The 19,898-nt window shown below is 49.3% G+C and overlaps 1 protein-coding gene across 7 annotated transcripts in view; it reads left to right on the forward strand.

Annotated features, from left to right (window-relative positions):
* KIF1B (kinesin family member 1B) overlaps positions 1–19,898 on the forward strand; it is a 121,698-nt gene that overhangs the window by 43,506 nt on the left and 58,294 nt on the right. For 4 of the 7 annotated variants that reach the window (XM_044445348.1, XM_044445350.1, XM_044445352.1 and 1 more), the window contains exons 8-15: positions 1,322–1,399; positions 1,909–1,974; positions 5,322–5,397; positions 6,189–6,267; positions 8,245–8,387; positions 14,144–14,355; positions 17,198–17,277; positions 18,113–18,188. In XM_044445348.1, the coding sequence (XP_044301283.1) occupies positions 1,322–1,399; positions 1,909–1,974; positions 5,322–5,397; positions 6,189–6,267; positions 8,245–8,387; positions 14,144–14,355; positions 17,198–17,277; positions 18,113–18,188 (810 nt within the window). The remainder of the gene's footprint in view (positions 1–1,321; positions 1,400–1,908; positions 1,975–5,321; positions 5,398–6,188; positions 6,268–8,244; positions 8,388–14,143; positions 14,356–17,197; positions 17,278–18,112; positions 18,189–19,898) is intronic. The other 3 variants (XM_044445349.1, XM_044445351.1, XM_044445355.1) reach the window with 1 other exon arrangement.

Consider the following 19,898-nt stretch of genomic DNA (forward strand, 5'->3'; position numbering starts at 1 on the left):
GGGGGGGGGGGGGGGGGGGGGGGGGGGGGGGAATGCCCGCGATGGGAAGCACGGACGGAGTACTCTGCTGCATAACAAGTGGCTAAATAAATCTCCTTCTCTGGGCACAGAAGTGTCAGTGTTCCTGCCTGGCAGGGCTTAACTAATTACAGGCTCATTAACTCTCCCTTCGCCATCCTTCCCCCGAGGGCTGAGTGCAGTTTGGAGGCAGCAATCCGTAAGCTGCAGTTGAGGCTGTGGTGGGATTTGCATGTGAACGGACGCCTGCTCTCGGTGGAGGAAGGCTTTCCCGGCCTTAATACACTTCTGGAAGACAAAAGAGCAGGGAAACTCTGGCGCTACACACAGTATATGATTGATTTTGACAGCCCTTGGGCTCTAACAATAAATATTTATCCGTCTCAGAGCAAATGTATCCCCTTGTGCTGGTGCGTCGCAAAGTTATGGGAAGATTATTACCGTCTGCTTATTGCACGGTTGGGTTAGCTTTTCTTTCGATTATGTCAGTCAGCAGTTTTCTGTTCAGGGGCCTGTAAAGCGGAGATGTGGAGCTTCTGACCTCCTGGCCTCATCCACCCGCAGGGATTCTGCACCGAGCCCACGGGCCTCCGTGGGTTCCCCTGGGATGGGGCTAGGCTGGCATGAGCGGGGGGCATCTTCTCCTTCGTATCCCTTTCTCAGCACGGAGAAAGGAAGACCGAGCAGGGCGAGGCGAGGACATCAGCGGGTGGAGCCATGCTCATTGATGGGGGCCAGCCCACGGGGGGGGGGGGGGCAGTGGATTGTACACGCCTGCGCACCCGATCAGCGTGGGAAGCAAGGGTGCTCGCCACTGAAGATAAGGATGCCTGCCTCAGTCCGTTTCCTGCCCATGTCCCTTTTGCACGCGTTCACGGATGAGACCTTTTTCTTCTGTTTCCATATTGTGTGAGACTTAAAAAAGAAGAAGGAACAAATGTGCATGATCATTTGTAGTGAAATTGAAATTGCCTCCTTTGGCTTGAGAGAGTTCGTGTGCGCGTGGAGAGGTGCACCAAGAGGTTCTGTGCATCCTAACCGGTTGCCAAATCTGCCTCTGCAGCCGGTGGGCTCAAGCTTGTGATGACAGTGGCGCTCCTCTTATTTTGTATCCCCCAAATGCTCCGTTTCCTCACTTTTCATAATTTGCATACAGCACTTCGTGGACATTTGACTCCCAGGGAGCCAAAATTGAATTGTTGGCTCTGCTCCTCCTCCTCCTCCTCCTCCTCCTCTTCCTCCTTTTCCTTTTGCCTTTTTAAAAAACCATATTTCTTTCTTTTTACAATGCTTCTCTTTCCAGGTTAGCAAGATCAGCCTTGTGGATCTTGCAGGGAGTGAGAGAGCCGACTCCACTGGAGCGAAAGGGACTCGGTTAAAGGTATGGGGTAGCCCCTACATGCTGTGGGCAGTTTAATTATTCATTTAAAGTATCTTTATGCCATTCTTCAGTCCAGTAGGTTCCTGGGGTGGCTGACATGCAATCAGTTAAACAAGACCAATTTACAGGTTGTAATCTGCAAGTGTACAATCTAAAAAGACACAATACTCAAGAAGAAATGGATGGGGAGGAAAGAGGAAAAGAATGTTATTTCAGCAGGGCCGCTTAAATGGCCTTCCTTCCTCTTGCCTTGCTTTGCCTTGCCTGCGGCCCTCAAAGACACATCACTTTCACTAAAGTTGAGTCAGCTTCCTCTCTGCAAGTCAGGAGAGGTGACTGGTGAGGGGTTAGCTTCTCTCCTGGGATGCCATACCTTTCGGAGAAGCAGATCATGAAGGATGCAGGGGGGTGGGGCTGGATGCTGCAAGTGTATAAAGCAAGTGGGTGGGGTGAGTGTCCCCCCCCCCTTTTAAAATATTCATCCAGCATTGCTATCATTACCTTTCCAGGAAGGGGCAAATATCAACAAGTCTCTGACCACACTGGGGAAAGTTATTTCGGCCTTGGCAGAAGTGGTAAGTTCAAATTACAATCACAGAATGATTACAATATCCATAACAACAGCAAAGCCACGCTTTCGAAACTAGCTAGTGACCGACTGAGTCATCGCGAGCACCTCTGGGGAGTGTGGCAGGCCGGGGGATGCCTGTTACTGAGTCCGGCTTGCGGGCCTGGCAGGAGTGCCCCCGTTATGACTTTCCAAGGGTGGAGGGCTTCGGGTGACTGGAAAGAGGGGTCCCGTGCCTCAGGCCTCTGCATCCCACCCCGCAGTCTCTGAAAAGGTAATTGGGGTGCCCCAGGGGGAGAGAGTCCTGGGTTGGGCCATGACCTGCACGGCCCTCCTGGCTCAGCAACTTCCTCCCGGCAGCCATTTTCCAGGCAGTTTTCGGCCCCACCCTCTGAGTGGTGCTGCAGAAGACCCTGGCAGCACATGGCATGCCATTCTGCCTGAAACAGCCGAGCTGAATTCAGTGCTCTGAGACGTCAGGGGAGGCTGGCAGAGTGTGCTGGCGGGGGCTGCGCAACCTTTGGCCGCCTTTCTCCCTTCGTGTCTGGTGCCCTTACCATACCTCTCTTGGGCAGCTCATTTTCCAAAGGGGTTGAGAGAGGGAAAGGCAGGGACCACGGGCTGCTAAGAAGAGATGACGAATACAGGATCGCTGTGAGCCTGTCTAGCCAGGCTCTCTAGTGTGTACGGGCAGCACCTAGTCCGGGAGCTTCCTGTGTACATACATTGCCCTGCCCTGCCCTGCCCTGCCCGCAAGATCTTCGCTTTATGCCACCTGCCCACCGGCTCAGGCCCCCAACAGGGGTTACATGGGTGCGCGCGCGTGTGTGTATGCCTTCTGTACACGAGGGACAACGCTGGGTGATTCGGTTCCTTGGGAAAGTCATCCCCCCGATCAGGCTGTGGCTCCGGTTTACACGACCTCCTTGACCTTGCTCCACAAACTTATTTTCCCTTCTCTTCTTTTTCCGCTGCTTCCAAATGCAGGATAACTGCACCAGCAAGGTATGATGGGCGGGGGAGTAGCAGCTGCCGACCGCGAGACCGGTGTAGTCTTAGCCCTTTGCAGGCCGCTAGCTCGGGAGACGTCAGAAGCAGGGATCCTGGGGCAGCCCCGGAAGCAGAGGACTGTGCAGCAGCGACGTGGGTGGGGGCCTGCCCTTGGCAGACATGAGCGATCTGACGCCAGTGGGTGGGCACTGATTTATTTTCCATCCTACTCCTAGATGGGTCTTGCAGTGGTCTCTCATCCAAGGGGCTGACCAGATCCGCAGCTGCTTAGCTTTGGTAACAGGGGCTGCCTGACCACCTGCTGCACCCAAGGAGAAAGGGGACTTCTAGTCATGGAAAGCACGCCGTGCATCCCTGCTCCTGACGTCACTAATGTTGCTAGAAACATCCCTTGCTAGAAACATGAGTAACGTACATGCTTATTACAGCTTCTTTTTTTTCAAATCTGTATTCCAAAGAAGATCTTCAAGGCGCCCTCAGCTGGTTGCCCTGCAGACCTCTGGGAACTTTACCTCCCAGCGGCCTTCACCAGAGTGATGCTCATTTGCCAGTGTGACGTGGAGATTTGTATTCCACGCCTTCCCAGCCCTGGGCTGTCCAGTAATGGGATGCTTGCTGGGACTCGTCCTCTTGCAGGGTGGCTTGCAAAGCGTGCCTGGCCAGGACTGTGGATTTCCAGTGGAAATTCCTGCAGGTTCACCTTCGTATTTGCTCAGGCCCGTAGCTGCGGGGTAAGGGTGCTGAGCCCACTTGCTGACTGGAGTTGTTCATAACTGTTCTCTGTGCTGGAAAATGGTTTTCTCATGTAAGCAAACTGCTTTCATTAAAAGCTGCGCACAGGGAAGTGGAAAGTCAGTGTCGTCCTCCGCTCCTGCCGTCATCCCTGGAAGTTCCCTCACCTTCAGCCGTGGGGGGGGGGGGCTGGATTTCACTGCTTGCTGTTAGGCACCTAGTCTTCTGGTCAGGGCCATATCCAGCCCACCCGACCCCATGATGTCTCTCTGGGATTCCTCAGAAGGCTCCTTTCCCTGGCCTGAATCCCCTCCCTTCTCCACCATTTGTTTGGTGGTTTTCCAGCTTTTGTGCCACCCCCTCCCCCCATTCTAAATGGTTGAAAAGCTCCTCCAAAGGCTTAGTTACTGGCAAAAGAGCTTTAAGCAACAGCACCCTGGTGTGTGTTTGCCTCCAGTAATGTTGCCTTTGACTCTGTCCTCTTTGTTTTCAGGCCTGCCCACCACGGGCTGATATTTCCCAAATTTCTCTGAAATAAATATTGGCTCAGGACTATAAATGAGTCTCGACTCTCATGCTCTAGGGATATAAGGCGTTTGCTGGTTCCTGCCAGTCTGGAGCCACTGGCTTGTGGTAGAAAAGCTGGGTTGCTCGCAGAGGCTCGTATGCACGGATGCAGGCGAGGAATTCGAAGCCTCAGCAGAGGGCTTCCTGTCTTGCATCTGCTCCAGCCTGTGCCCTAGGCAGGACTTTGACCTGGGTCTTTCTCCTTTCGGCGCTGTACTACGCTGAAACATTTGGGTAGCTTCCTCTTACACTTGTCCTTGGTGCTTCTTCCTGAACAGCCCCTGAATCCTTCCCATCTTCAGCTAGAGACAAGATTATAGGGACTGAGGCCTGGGTCGCAGTAGAAGCGGATCTCTTTGTCCTCACGGCCCTTCCGCTATCAAAGGCTTTCCAACCTCTTCTCCCTTAGCGCTGTCCTTTCCGTTCTCAGTAATCCTTTTTGTCTTCTCAGTAGTTTTAAGTGTTCTTCCGCCAGAGGTTACCATCCTTTCTTAGCTTCTGCTTCATTTCTTTTTGAAGGCCAGTAGTATACCAGCTTAAGAAAAATTCAGCTTGATAATGCATCTCTCCTTTGCTAGCTGAAAAGTGAATCACTTTGAGGACACCTGCTTGGAATAGGCTTCTGAGTTATCTTGCTGACTCACACAGTCTCTCTTGTACTTTCTCTTTTCCTCTCTCTCGCTCTCTGTCTCTCTCTCTGCATTTGTGAGTATGTGTGAGAGAGAGAAAGGGAGGAGGGGATGCCTCTGCCGGCTTTTATTTGTCAAACTAAGAATTTTGTTTTCCTTTTTAATAAGCATGTATCAAATACAAAAGCAAGCATTAAAAACCCTTTATTTTAGTTGTACTGATTGACAGAACACTGCAGCCTTTGCACCTGTAGAGTCCTGCCTATTGCAGCATTAAATTCTCTTTGAAATCTTTCAAGTTGAACCCAGGCTTCATATGTTGCTTCTCCAAAGCAACAGGAAAATGTGTATTTACACTTTCCTGCCCGCTTCTTTTATGGCAGTGCACTCTTAAATGCTAAATATCCTTTTGCAGAGTAAGAAGAAAAAGAAGACCGACTTTATTCCATACAGGGATTCTGTGCTGACATGGCTGCTTCGAGAAAACCTAGGTATGTTGGCGCAGCGAGAAATCTTTCTGGTTATTTAAAAAGTTTCCATCTGATTGTCAGTTTTCTTTTGTTGTTCTGGGCTTAGGTCTTAGGTAAATAACATCCTGGAGTCTCTAGTCCTTATCTGTATTATATCCTAATAACATTTGCTTGTCTCAAAGTTGCTAGAGGGCTCCTTGTTGTGCAGCCCCCATCTTTGATATGTGGACTTTGCCTTCAATATAAGTTCCCACCCCCAAGAGAATCAAGAAAATCTCGAACTTCCCTTTAAAGCATGCACACACCCTAGGACAGTATCCAAGAGAGCCACTTTGGCCCCTCAACTGTTTGTGCCACAGGGCTTCCATGCTTCTAAAAATAACCCTGGAGACAAATAGAAATTGGGGCAGGTCAGCGAAGCTCCCTTCTGTGAGCTCCACTGATGTGCCCCGTTCCAGAAAAGAGTGTTTCTACTTGCTTTGGGCTATTTTTAGATCTGCAGAAGCTCCATTGCCCTAAACATTCCTCATTTGGGGAGTGGGGGGAGGGGATGTTACTGTAACACCAGAGGTCTCCGACCACAGTTTGTCTGGGTGGAAGTTCCTATGACCTATAGAGAGTCAAAGATAGAAGCTGTGTCGTTGCACATTTTAAGGATATGCAATCATTTTGTTGAAGCCCGGTTTAATATTTTGGTGAATGTGCTGCATCTTGGTTGTGAAATGTTAGTTTCATGGCACAGTCATGTCTCCAGGCAGAGACATCAAGTTTAACAGTTCCTGTTTAATCCGGTTGCCTTTTCTGTCTTGCAGGTGGCAACTCAAGAACCGCGATGGTGGCCGCTCTGAGTCCGGCAGACATCAACTACGATGAAACTTTAAGCACTTTAAGGTACTGACAGACCGACCTGAGGTGGCGAAAGGGAGGCGGCCTGTTCAGTGGGAAGTGTAGCTCAGAGGGTGGCTATTTATTTTGGGCTTAAGAAATTTTTTCAAGTCTTTCCCTCTCCTTTCACTGGCATTTGAAAGCACAGGAGCAGATTCACATGCCACAAAAATGTGCAAAATTCTTTCCAAATCAAGTTCTCAGTGAGCCGTTTGCTCCAGTCATCTGATTGGTACTGACTTCCAGACAACTACCACACCAGTGGTTGCATGTATTGTGTTTCCCCGAAAATAAGACACTGTCTTATTTTTTTTGGCTCACAAAAACACGCTAGGTCTTATTTTCGGGGTAGGTCTTCTTATTTTATTTTTTAATGTATACAACAATCCACACTTATTCATGTACAACAGCAGGAATACATGTACATTTGGTACATTTGGTATCACTCCGCCTATGACAGGAGCCGGCGCTATAGAGGAAGCATCGGCTTATGCGGCTCTGCTCCCTCCGCACGGAGCGCAGGGAGCAGAGCTACATAAGCGTGTTTCCTCCACACAGTGCATTAAGTTAAAGTTAAGTTAAAAAATAAAGTTTAAAAAGGCTCTTTATGTTCCCCACTGGCCCTGGGAATAAACACAGCAAGGTCTTATTTTTGGGGTAGGTCTTATATTTTAGCAAGCACCAAAAATAGTACTAGATCTTATTTTTGGGATAGGGCTTGTTTTCGGGGAAACACGGTAGCTTCAGGCTGCTGCTTAAAGATGTCATTGCTCTTTCTTGGACACTGGCTCTCTGTGTGTGAGTTTAATTACAAGCAAGCTAACCCCCCCTGCACATCATGTGGGGGTGAAGGGACAACATGGGGGTGGGCAACTTAAGGGGAATACACATTGTCCACCTGGCTACCAGAAGAAAAGGATCTGGTTCACTTGCTCTGGAAATGCATGTGGTGTCTAGATTGGAGGTCTGGTCCCTTGAGTCCCTTACAGGTAGAGGGAACTCCTCTTTAAACTTATTTAAAACTTTAACCTCAGCTTTATTAACTGGGCACTTGAAGGGACAGTGCTAGAAATGCTAAAATGTACTAACTCGCACTCATTCTCCCTTCTTGTGGCACGTGAGTTGTGCTAGGGGAATGACTGGAAAGAAAATCAAAGGCTGGTATCCGTGTCTTGTTTTGTCCTGAAATTAAGGAATCTTGAGCCTGAAAATTTCTTCGGGAGCGGCTCTGCAGAAATTCTTGGAATGTAATTCAGTTTATTTTGACTGCAGTCCCATGCGTGTTTAGATAGAAACAAGCCCTAGAACAACAAGCATCCCCCTTGGCAGAATTCAAAATCAGAGCACTGCAAACCAAGATGTAGAAAAGGGTGGCCCAGATGATCAAAGGACTGGAGCAGCTCCTCTATCAAGAAAGGTTACGAAGTGTGGAACTGTTTAGCTTAATAAAAAGGCTGAGTGAGAGGAGACAGGAGAGCCGTGTCTGAACTTATGAATGGTGTGCAGAAAATGGAGAGGGAGGGTGTTGCTCTCCCTCTCTCAATGGGATCATCCTGTGAAATTGAATGGTGGGAGATTCTGGATTTTTGGCGGCCAACCAGTTGGCTTCTGTGGGACTGAAATTCTGGACTAAACCAGTCTTTGGTCTGGTCTCGGTGTCGCTTTTATCTTCTTAATATCATTATGGCCGCAAACTGCTCCTCTGTATTCTTACAACTGTTTGTCCTTTGTGCCAGGCTGCAGTTGATAAGCGCAGTTGGCCTGCAAGTCTAAAGTCTGCCCACTCCCGCTCCCTGTTTCTTGTCCATTGACCAGTAGCGATGTGTCCACGCATCCAGACCTGCTGCGCCAAGCAGCCAAGGGCAGGCAGTTTTGGAAGAGCATTCCTTCCTAGGGGTTGCCCCAAGTCAGAGGTGACCTGATGCCATGTAGCCTCCCCACCACGGCATGTATGCTAAAGCCGTCTGCTGTTGGATCCTCTAGATATGCTGATCGGGCCAAGCAGATCAAATGCAACGCGGTGATCAATGAGGATCCCAATGCCAAGCTGGTGCGGGAACTGAAGGAGGAAGTCACCCGGCTCAAGGACCTCCTCCGGGCTCAAGGGCTTGGCGACATTATTGACAGTAAGTGGATTAAACGGCTTTGAGGTGTAGCCTTGCTGAGGAAGAGAAATATCTTAAGAATGCAGGCACTTGGGCAGATTGGAGGGCATGCGTGTGCTAGACAGGGTGGGATAGGAGTGGATTTGACCAGGGTTCAATGGAGACAGTAGTTTGGAAGTGCAATGTTAGAGAAAGTTTGGGTTATGCATCTTTTCCAGGGAATGTTGCAGCTCCCAGAAAATGGATCCCACTGTAGGCTTTGAGCAGAAGCCGTGCCAATCCAAGCAGTCATTTCTTCCATCACACCTTTCCCTCAGGTTCTCTGTCTTGGCAGTATCTTCTTGCTGGCAGTTTCACTGTGCATTTGCCTACACGTTTTTCCACTTCAGTGTTCCTACCAACAAACAAAATACAGATTCAATTTGCATTGCCCCAAACCCCTTCAGATATGTTGGACTACATCTTCCATAATTCCCCGCTCGTACCAGCTGACTCAGCTGGGAAGACTTGCTCCAGTTGCTGGAAAGCTTGGATTATCTTGGCACAGAGCAGAGAATCGGGGCTTCAGCCTTTTTCTCAAGTCCTTTCCCCCTGCTTAGTGCCACCTGCCCACAGAACACTGCTTTTCTCCAACACTGCACTTCCTAAAAAAACAAGCCTCCACGAGGCCTCATGCAACCCAGCCTTTTGTCTCTGGAGGTGAAATATTGCTAGAGGCCGGAGATTCATGGGGTGCCTTCTCCATCGTTCCATGGCGGAAAGAAAAATGCTCAGTTGGTTTTTAGGACATGGATCTTGAAGCACTCCACTGAGCATTTGGTCAACCTCATTATATATTTATTAATTGTGTGTGTGTGTGTGTGTGTGTGTATCCAGCCTTTCTGTCAAAAATGACACTCAGGGTAGCATCCCTCCCTTCCTGCAGTGCTGGACAGGTGCAGAGGGGGGAGCTTGCAATACTATGGAGAATCATAGGGAGCCTCCTCTCCTGCTGCCGAGCGGTACCCAAATTGCAAAGCCTGCCACCTGCTCAGCCAGCCTTCTCCAGCCTCGTGCTCCCAGGTGTTTCGGACTACAATTCTCATCCCAACAATTGACCATGCAGGCCAGAGTGGTGGGAGTTGGAGTCCACAACTGGAGGTCACCTGCTGCAGGGGTCTGTGCTAAGAGTATGAATTCCAACTCAGTGTCACGGTGGGTGCCCTTCTGCAGCTGCCGCTTCGCTGCCCTGCTCTCATGCGAATGTCGCTCATCGACATTCGCTCATTGGTGCTGCTGGCCCGCCAGAAATGCATCATCGATGGAGAAACGTGGACGTTCCTCTCTCATACTCCCGTTGCTCACACGTTAGTGGAGCACTGTGGGTTTCGGCCGTGGCTCCTGGCCACCCTGCTGCACGAGGAGTGCAAGCATTTGCACTTGGAATGGCAGCAGGGGGCCATTTTATGCTGTTTCTGGACCACCTGTAAACTTCCTGCTGTGCCATTTGTGGTGGGATCGGGTGGGTTGGGCAGTGGGAGAAGCTTCATCTTTCTCTCTTGGCAACTCTTTGAGATGCTCCAGATTTAAGAATGAGTGCTGAATGTGTTGTATTGTGACACTTGCTTGTCTGCCAAAGGACATTCCTGGCCTAATCGCCATTAAAAAGGGCACAATTTGTATGCGCGGAGTGTCTTTGCTCTAAAGAAAAAAGAACAACACACCCTGCCTGAATGTGAAACAAGCAGCATCTGATGTTCAGCCCCAAAAAGTAGAATTTTTCCCTTTATCGAGGCAAACGACGTAAAGTGTTTGTTGTACAATCAAATCTGGTGTTTATCCTGTGCAAAGGTTTTTCTTCCCTTTTCCTGTGTCAACTATTGTTCCTGAATATTTTTTACCCTTCTTGTATCTTCCCTCCTAACTTCCTCCTTCAGTCGATCCATTGGACGATTTCTCTGGAAGTGGAGGCAAATGTGTGTATTGTGTAATTAGTCATTTCTCTAACTGTGGCTTTTTGCTGGGGCAGCTTTGGAAGAGCTTTACATGTCATTTCCTTGCAGAAGAAATCCAAGACAGACCCAACCCCTGCTTTTCTGTTAAAAAGTACAGAAAGCTCGTTCTTTCAAGCTGACTTTTGCCAAAATACAAAATGTAAAGCTCTCATAAAGGAGGGGAATACAGTGTGGTTCTCAGCAGGATGAGAACAAGGACTGTTATTTTAAATTCCACTTGGCTTTCGGCTGCCGGTATTTGAAACTGTAAATTTGTCAAAAATTGTCACCAGAGCAACAAATTAAGGGAAGCAGTGGTGTGTTGGGCAGGGCAGTGGGGGTTAAAGGAAAAAGACAAACAACTGAAAAAGAAAAAGTTTAATGGTGCCTTTTTGTTAGTTTTAAACATTGGGTGCCCTGGCAGCCGTCTGCTTGGGCTGGAAATCTAGGTTTAATGTTTCTTCATATTCCAGTTGTTTTGTTCTACTATAGCTTGGTGGAGCTGTGTTTCCCTCCCCGCACAGCACCACTGAAAAAAGTTTCTCAAAAATGTAAGGAAACTAGCAATTATGAAGTAATAGGATTGGAAAATTTCATGCAGCAAGGCAACATTTATGCCCTGAATCTAAACTGGTATTCCTCATGGAAGGAGATCTTCTTGTTTTAACCTTCAAAAACATGTTAAAACGTGACGAGGTTTTTCTGAAAACCCAAGGGCAGGTTCTTGGTAGCCATCTGGATATCTGCTGGAATTCCCTCCAAAGCAGGGAGCTGTCAGGATTCTGGGTGGATGTGGCAGCTATCAGCCATGCCAGGAAACACACAAACTCAGGGACGATTTACTAGCCCCTCTGAAATTTATGTTCTGTGAACACCTCTGCATTAAAATTCGCAGGCAGGATTGAATGCATGCTGTTTTGGTGGAGAGTCAGGGTGGTGTAGTGCCCTAGACCGTTGGATGGGGACCTTAGAGATTCACTTCCTAGTCCCACTCAGCCGTGCAGCTTATTGAGTGACTTTGGGCCAGACACTGATCCTTCGCCTCACCTACATCGCAGGGTTGTTGTGAGGCTAACATAGAAGAGGAGGGTGATCGTGTTCTCTGCCTTAGATTCCTTGCAAGTGTTTTAAAAAAGGCAGGATGAAAATGTAGGGGCTTTTTCATTAAAACATACACAAGTCCCCTGTCCTTATGGTTGTAAAGATTTGCACTGGCTGCTTATATTCAGAAGGCAAAGGGGTGATTGAATAAAACTGGGAGTATGTCTTTGGTACTATTCTAACTCCGTACTCCCCCCGCCCATAATTTGCAAAACCAGATTATTTTATAGAATAAAGTATGTAAATGTATTTAATTTACAGCAGTCATTATGAGTACAGTATCTGGCTTGCCTGGCAGAGATTTTTTTTAAAATGAACAATATTTATATGCCATTTCTCATTTGAAAGAAATCCTGAAGTTGTTCAGAAAAGAATAAAACAGATAATCAAAAATAGTCTTCCACTTGTGATATACTGGAAACCTGGAAGGGTGCAGCCAGGCAAACCTGGAAGGAGATGAGAGTGCCTTGGTTATTAATAGCACTTGGATTTCTTTGTTTGTTGCAAGTGGCCTACAGCCACAGTACAAACTCAGGTATCTAATACAAATACAGCATCAAGCACTACAGCTGCAGAACAGAAAGCAGCAGAGCTGGCATAAAATAGCTTCCCACACCTGGATATTTCTTTCTTTCATCTACAAGTATCTCTAAACTGCTTATAGCTATAGATTTCAAAGCAGTGTACCCAACCCATTAAAAAAAAGCTATATATCGGGAAAGTGAAGAGAATGGAATTCACCTAATGCTTAAGGGCCAGAAAGATGGTGTCAAGTTGACATGCGTGAAACGTAAAATGGACATCACTTTGGAAATAGTGTCTCTTCTTTTTTACAGGGTGTGACTTGTGGGACCTGAGTAGGCTCAGGCAGGTGCAATAAGACCAGTTTGCTCCAGTATTCAGGGGATGGGGGCATGGTGGGCTTGGCCAATAGGTTGGTCTCATCCGTTAGCCCTGCTCACCCAAAGTGAAAGACCCTTAAGGGTACCAGAGAGGTCTGTCTGGCATTTCCTCGAACTTTGGCAGTGTAAAGTTTTCCTTGTCTGGTTCTCGCTTCTGTCTTTTCCTCCCTCGTTTACTTTTGATGCTGCTTCCAGCTTGAAGGCTTTTGACTCTGACTTGAACATGAGCAGCTGCAGCATCTTGGCAGGAGAAACGTGCATGGGGCAAGGGAGCGGAGCTCAGTCGCACATCCGGCCTTCTCTTCGGGGAGCGCATGAGATTTCCCTGGGATGTCTGATCAACCCTCGTCCTTGCACTGCCTCCTTGACGCATCTCTCATTGCCTAATTTCGCTCCCTCCCAGCTCCACCCCGCCTGCTCTCTCCTGTATTTTGCAGATGGCAGTTTTTAAACCAACTTGAAACATAACTTTCCAGGCCCGTGAACAAGGACCGCATTGATAATGTCTCAGCCATTCAAAAGCTCAGCCCACGAAGGGAGGCGCGCATTGTTCAGTCTTCCTTGGTCAGGTGTCCTCCAGATGTGCGGATCTGTAACCAGTCCTAGATCCAGCCCTGGCTGCACCAGTGGCAGCCCAGCCTACTCCCTGCAGAATTCCAGCTCGGCTTGCTTGCAGAGATCAATGATATGTAGGATGGAGTTGGGGACGTCTCCTGCTTCGCATGTAGAAGGCCTCAGCACCCATCCCCAGCATCTCCAGGCAACAGAACGGTTGCAGGCGATGGGGAAAGCATTTTCTCTGCAGAAGAGCCCTTGCTAGGTGTGATAGATGCCCTCTCCATATTTCTGCTGCCCTGCAGATGTTTTGGGTGATAATTCCCAGCATTCCTGAGCACTGGCCTTGCTAGCAGGGGCTGATGGGAGTTGGATGCCCCTGGAGGGCACCAGGTTGAAGGGGACTGAAACACACATATAGGGCTGAGTAGACAAATTGTCTAGCCTGGTGCAAGACAGCTTCCCATGTTTCAGTGTTGCTGTCCACACAGATTCTTCCCAGCTTTAGTAGCACTTCCACTCGTGCCCAGACACCCTAGGTAACGCTACTCCTGATGTACTGAGGAGCAAATTGCGTTTCTTTAGGCCTTGGCACCAGACAGATGCTCAGAGAGTATCTTTAGTTCTAAAAAGTTTGCATCTGCTCCTGAAAGAGAAGGCATTTTATCATCTGCCCTTCAGAAAGTTCTTTGCTTTTGATGAGGACAACGTCGTAGATCAGTTGAGGTGCATGTGATATGAAACCATTCCACTTAAATATCACATCCTAAATGTTAAAATAAATTAACAGGGCTATGATTTTAAAAGTTCGGGAGTAAGGGAAGATCCAGAAAATAAGTGCAACATTACAAATATGCAGAGGAAACTTTTCAGTTTAGCCATACTGCTGAGAGGGTGGGTGGAGACTCCAGAGAGGCCTCATAGAGAACATTGCCCAGCTGTGGTGCCACAGTGCAAAAGGCCTTGCGGCTCCCAAGCAGTAATGAAGGCACCTTGTTCAGGCCCACACCAAATGCCCTTAATGTATGAGCAGAGCCCTTCTGAAGAAATTATGTTTCAGAACTGCCATCTGGTAGTAATAAACCAGTCTGTGTTGCTGCTTCGTGTGCTGTCCTCTTATACTGGTTTCTCCTTCCTGCCTTTCCTCCTTCCCTTTCTTTCCCTGCTCCTTTCTCCTTCGCCTTCCCTCTCCCCTGCCCCTCTATTTCTGCCTTCCCTCCTGTTTGTCTGTCTGTCTCTCTCCCAGATCTGAAAGATTTTCAGAACAATAAGCACAGATACTTGCTAGCCTCCGAGAATCAACGTCCTGGCCATTTTTCCACAGCGTCCATGGGCTCCCTCACGGCCTCTCCATCTTCCTGCTCTCTCAGTAGTCAGGTGGGCTTAACATCGGTTTCCAGCATCCAAGAACGGATCATGTCCACACCTGGAGGAGAGGAAGCCATCGAGCGTTTAAAGGTATGGAAACGTTTCAGGCGCCTTCCCCCGTCCCCATCCAGCATTCAAAACATGTAGCAGCCTTCCTCAGCCTGTTGCCTTCCAGATGTGTGGGGCTGTTGTTCTGCCGTCCTCTTGCTATCATGATCAGTGGAATAGTGCCTCTTGCCAGTGTGGGTTGTGCGCGGTGTGTTCATTTTAGCCAAGGAACTGAACGCCAAGCGTTCGGTTATCGCATTCTTACTCCAAGAAGCAGCAAACCACCAGTGAGGATCAAAGGAACACACACACACACACCACACATACACAAGGCGTCCCACGCTGGACCCCACATCCGACCAAAAACATACACAATCCCACCCTAGCAAAACACAGTCACAGCGCGTCAAAACAAACAGAGAATCCAGGCAAAACAAACACATTAACAGTGTGTTAGCCAGCCAGAGAGAGAGAGAGAGAACGCTTTGCCAAAATGCATGGGAAGCAATAAACCGATTAATTCAGCATAGTACTTGCAGGAGAGATCGAAATCGAGTTACCGAAATATCGTGAAGTGAAACCTACAACAGGGAACATCTGTGCAAGGCAGGCCATTGCCTGCACTTGCAGATTTTTCCGGCTCGCATTTGGGACGGGACCAGGGAGGCTGTCAGTAACACGAGACCCGGGTTGACGAGGCCCCAGCTCAGCTCTGTTTTGTGGCCTTTTGCCAGGTCGTTGTCTTGGTGGCCTTCTTGCGAAAGAGCGAGGCAACGGCATCCCCTGAATGCCAGGCTTCTTACAAGCTGCTTTCCTTGTAGAAGTTTGCGAGGGAAATGAGGGGGTCCTGAAATGGTAATGTGCAGCCTGGCCCAGGAGCACCGTGTTGGCTTTCGGGGCGGAGCCTCGAGACCTGTGCCCCACAGATCAAAATGTGGAGCGCACAAAATGCCCCTCTGTACACCGACAACAGAGGCCTTTGTCCCGACTCTCTGCGTTCAAATGGCGTCAGAAAGGCACAACAGTGGAAGCCTTTATCTTTTGGCCCGGCCAGGCCTCCCCCATGCTGGGGCTTGCGATGCAGTGGGCTGGTGACGCGGTGCCTTTAAATGCTTCCTTTTCATCCTCTGTCTTCCCCCCCCCCCCACCACCCAGTTTGAAAGGGACCGTAGCTCAGCGGTAGAGCAGCTCTTCTGCATGCAGAAGGTTAGATCCTCGGTGTCGGAGGAGGGAAGGAATTCTGCTGGAAGTGGAGCAGAGCGGCTGCCAGCCCGTGCTGGGGCAGATGGACCCGTGGACTGGTGCCCATGCTGTCCCTACACACTGTGGCAGCGGCACGGAATGTCATCCTCTGAACAGATACAGACACAAAGCCCATGTCTGGCCTTGGGTGTCAAGTCTGCCTCTTTCATCAGCATGCTGGGCCACCGCCCCAGGACTGAGGGAGAGGATGGGAGGGGGGCAGGGAGAGGCAGGGAGCGGTTCAGCAAAGTAGCATTTCCTGGCAAATGAGCAGTCGCTGGCACCGTGCTCTTTAAAGTGCCGGTAAAACGGCAAGCGCATGGCGTTGTGGCAGTGAGCGGCAGTTTCAGCAGCAAGAGTGCGTTTTCTGCAGAAATGGCTCCCTTGTTAAAGCGGCTTCCTCCCATCCCTCTTTATCTCCTGGTCCTGTGCTTTGGCCCTCGTTGCCTGCCTCCCGTGCCTCTGCTTTCGAAACAGCAAAAGAAACAGCTCCATCGGTCAGTTCAACAGGAAAAAGACAGGGATCTGATCCACGGTTGGCAGAAAGGGAGTGGGGCCCTTTGGGGATTCCCAGTCGTCCTGTACTGGTTTCGTGCCTTGGGACTCTTCGGCTGCTGGAGTGACGGAGGACATCAGCCTGATTCAGATGAGGGGAAAAGCAGGCCCATGCTAGGGTCTGTTGTGCCAGATGTGGAGCTGAACAGGTCAGGAGGGAGAGAGCCGTCGGGGTGCTGGGACACGCTGCACGCTGTCTCTTGTGTCGGAGGGAATTGATTAAAGCAGGCAGTCAGAAGAGCGGTTTTGGATCAAACCGGAGGCCCATCTCATCCAGCGTTCTGTTTGCCCAGTGGCCCGCCAGCTCTGGGGGAAGCCTGCCTGTAGGCATGACTGCAGCAGGACCCTCACACCCATTCTCAAAACAGCCTCCAGGACTGGCAGCCGCAGTTAGCTTTCTCCTCCACGAATTTGTCTAATCCGCTTGGCAAGCTACCCGAATAGGCGACCATCACTCCATCTTGTGGGAGCAAACGTAATAGTTTAACGTATGAAAACGTTATTGTATGAAAACGTCCCTAACCCTTAATTTCCTGCCCTGGGATCGGCTCTATCACATATATTAGGTGCCCTGTTTGTCCCTCGTTGCCAGGGTCCTGTTGTTTAGGGGAGGCTTGTCATGGGAAAAGGCCACTGTGCTCTTTCTCCCGAGCCAGTCAGTATTTTGTGAGGGGCCGTGTGTGCGTGCATGCGCACCCCTGCAGTCTGAAATGGGCCCCAAGGCTCCGCTTCCTGGGCGCATGGCTCCTTGCCTGGCAAGTTCTTTTGGACCTTTTAGCCTCTTGCTACTTAGAATGGACGGTACCACTTCAGAGGTGTCAGGGGTGTTTATGTGTGAGTGAGTTTGTGTGGGACAGTGCTTTTCTAGGTTTTCTTTTAAACCTCTTTGCAAAGCCAAGCCGGTCTCTATGTTCACTTGGGCCACTACCTGTCATTTGCTGTTATGCTCCTACTTCGCTGCTGCTTCTTCTTTTTTTAAAATGTTTGGTTTACCAGAAAATGCTTTAATTCAAGGAAGCTGATGAGTAATGGGAGTCAGGGCATTGCCCTAATCATCACACTAATCCTCTTTTGGGCTCTCTTGCAGGAGTCAGAGAAAATCATTGCGGAGCTGAATGAAACCTGGGAGGAGAAACTGCGGAAGACAGAGGCTATTAGGATGGAGAGGTCAGTCACTCCCTCTTGCAAATAATTGTGGTGGGATTGTGGTCTAGAGGGCACTAGCTTGGGGAGTGGTAGCGTCTATTGTGCGACCCAGACTTGGAGCAGTGTTCTGGCTGGTTCTTACTGACCATTAGCTTCTGAAAGTAGAGGGGAAAGGGCAGTTTAAAAAAAGAAGGCCAGGTGGGCAGCAGGAAGAAGGTTGGTAGAAAAGGAATTGGAGGCCAGATCTGATTGCTGCAAGGTAAGCCCTGACAGAAGGTGGGATGGGGGATTTGCAACAGGCAGAGTGGAAGTGTTGAAAGTGGTTGGAAGTACAGCATAGGAGGAGGCGTTGTAGGAATCGGTGCATGGCTGTGCCTCGAATGACAGAAGAGTGAAAGGACTGTGGAGTTTCTGAAAGCAAGATTAAAAAGCAAAGAATGAAATTAAAATAATAAGTCATCGAAGAGAGAAGCCTTGGATGTTATGAATGGAAGTGGGAAGGTCTCTCTGGAGAGCAAGAGAAATCTCAAAAACTAGCAGTGATACATTCCCAGATAGTTCTGCCATAATATAAAGCTGGCCTTAAAACTGCTTTGATCTCTGGCACGGCTTTGCCTATTCACCTTCTCCTGATAAAGAGAAGAACTTAGATCAAAAGTGTCTCTCTAACAAGGATCAAAATATTTCATTAGGCTTATCCGTCAGGATGGCTGTCTTTTTTAAATGGTTGATTACCACTGCATTTTGCTATTATCTGCTCCAAGAGATGCATTAAATAGCCTCATGCCCAGTTTGGAAGGTGAATTTTTCACGTATTTTGGTGATTCCTAATCTATGTCGTCTTCCTGTTTCACAGAGAGGCTTTGCTTGCTGAGATGGGAGTTGCCATTCGAGAAGACGGAGGAACCCTTGGTGTCTTCTCACCGAAAAAGGTATGTGATGCTGTTGAATTCTTCCGTTCTTTCTTCCTGTTCTTTCAACCCCCGACACGTCCCCATCCAGCCACGGGTTTTCTGGGATGGTTTGGATCCAAAGAAGAGAATGATGATGGCTGCTCACGTTGTTCTGCGAACCTTTGCAGAACAACGTTTATGCAGGTCTTTTCCTTGGCAGGCACCTGGTCACCTACAGTGTGAGCAGAATGCAAGAAGGCCGTCTGGTCTGATCTAGCAGAGCTCTTTCCATGTTCTCCTTGCACTTCGGCCTGGGCACGAGCTCGTGCAGCTGGAGCAAGGGTCTCCTGCAGCCTTTCTCATGTAATGGCAAAGGCTCCTTCCTTGTGCAGAAGGGCACTTTCTGGATCCAGCTGATGGCGATGATTCCGTGCAAAGTTCTCTTGCTCTCCTCACACTTTCTAGAAAGAGACGTAAATCTGATAGCAGTCATATGAGGGAAAACTAAAACAGGGCTGGGGTGAGGCGACTTGTGTTCCTCCACCCATGTTGACCCACAACTCCCGTCAGCCCTTGCCAGCATAACCAACGGTGAGGGACTTACAGGACAAAATATTTGGAGGGTGCCAAGTGGAAGAGGGTTGCTGGGTGGTAATGGATCTGTTGGGGGATTAGAGCTCTGTGTCTGCAGAAAATCTGGCTGATAATTATTTGGCATAGTCCAAATATCCCAGCATGGAAACTGTAGCTGGAAATGCTGCCCGCAGACACAGAGCGCGGACCCAAATGGTTGGCTCAGCTAGATGGCCCTTGACGCGCCTTTCACGAGCAATTGGGACCATCCCATAAATCAGCCTCCCCTGACCTGGTGCCCTGCAGATGTTTGGGACCTCGCCTCACAGCTGGCTATGGCAGCCGGGACTCATGGGAGCCAAAGTTCAGAACATGTGGTGGGCACCCAGTTGGAGAAGGTGGCAGTACGTTTACCTGCACGTGTATTCAGCTTAATAATGTATTCAGTGAACACCACTGGGGAGAACGGAAGATTCTCTGATGGAAAACCATTGTAGTCAACATCCCCAAGACATCTTGGTGGCTGTTATTGCAGCCATTTATTTCTTGCAGCGGGCTTGGAGGGTGAGTTATGCCAAGGCCCCCTTTGAGCCCTTTGGGTAGAACGTTACTTCTAGGCATGTCTTGCTTGGCTGGACATCTTGAACCGCTGAGTTCAGGTCCCTCGTGTCCAGCTGGGAGGACAGCTACGAGTGTAGAATGTGCGGAGGGTCGTGGAGGGCGAGACCTGGATGATGGGTTATGAGGACTCTTCAGGAACAGTTTTATGGACAAGTCACGGAGCAAGTGGCTGAAGCAAACCAGTTTTTGCCGCTTGACTTGCTTGCTTCCACTTCTGACTCAGTGACTGGGGTTAACACATGATCACAAGGCCAAACTGTAGAGGAGGCTGCGGTCAGATACTGTGCTGGGGCCCCAGGACAGGCAGAGCAACCAACATTTCCATCCTTCCTCATCTTCTGGAGCACCCAATAAGATGGAAGGTGGCGCTGGAGAATTCTTGGTTTGCATGCTTTGCCTTGGTTGAAGCAGCCTTCTTGCCATAGCCTCTGAAATCTGGACTCTGTCGCTACTTGTCACGCTGGCATTTTGCTCGTCCACCTCCAAAAGTGCTTTTTGCTTCACCTCCTGTTTCTTTCACCTTCTGGGTTCTTTCCACGTAGATCTTCCCCCGGA

The sequence above is a fragment of the Varanus komodoensis genome, unplaced genomic scaffold (genome assembly GCF_004798865.1).
Source record: "Varanus komodoensis strain SLA01 unplaced genomic scaffold, ASM479886v1 scaffold48, whole genome shotgun sequence".
Classification (NCBI taxonomy): domain Eukaryota; kingdom Metazoa; phylum Chordata; class Lepidosauria; order Squamata; family Varanidae; genus Varanus; species Varanus komodoensis.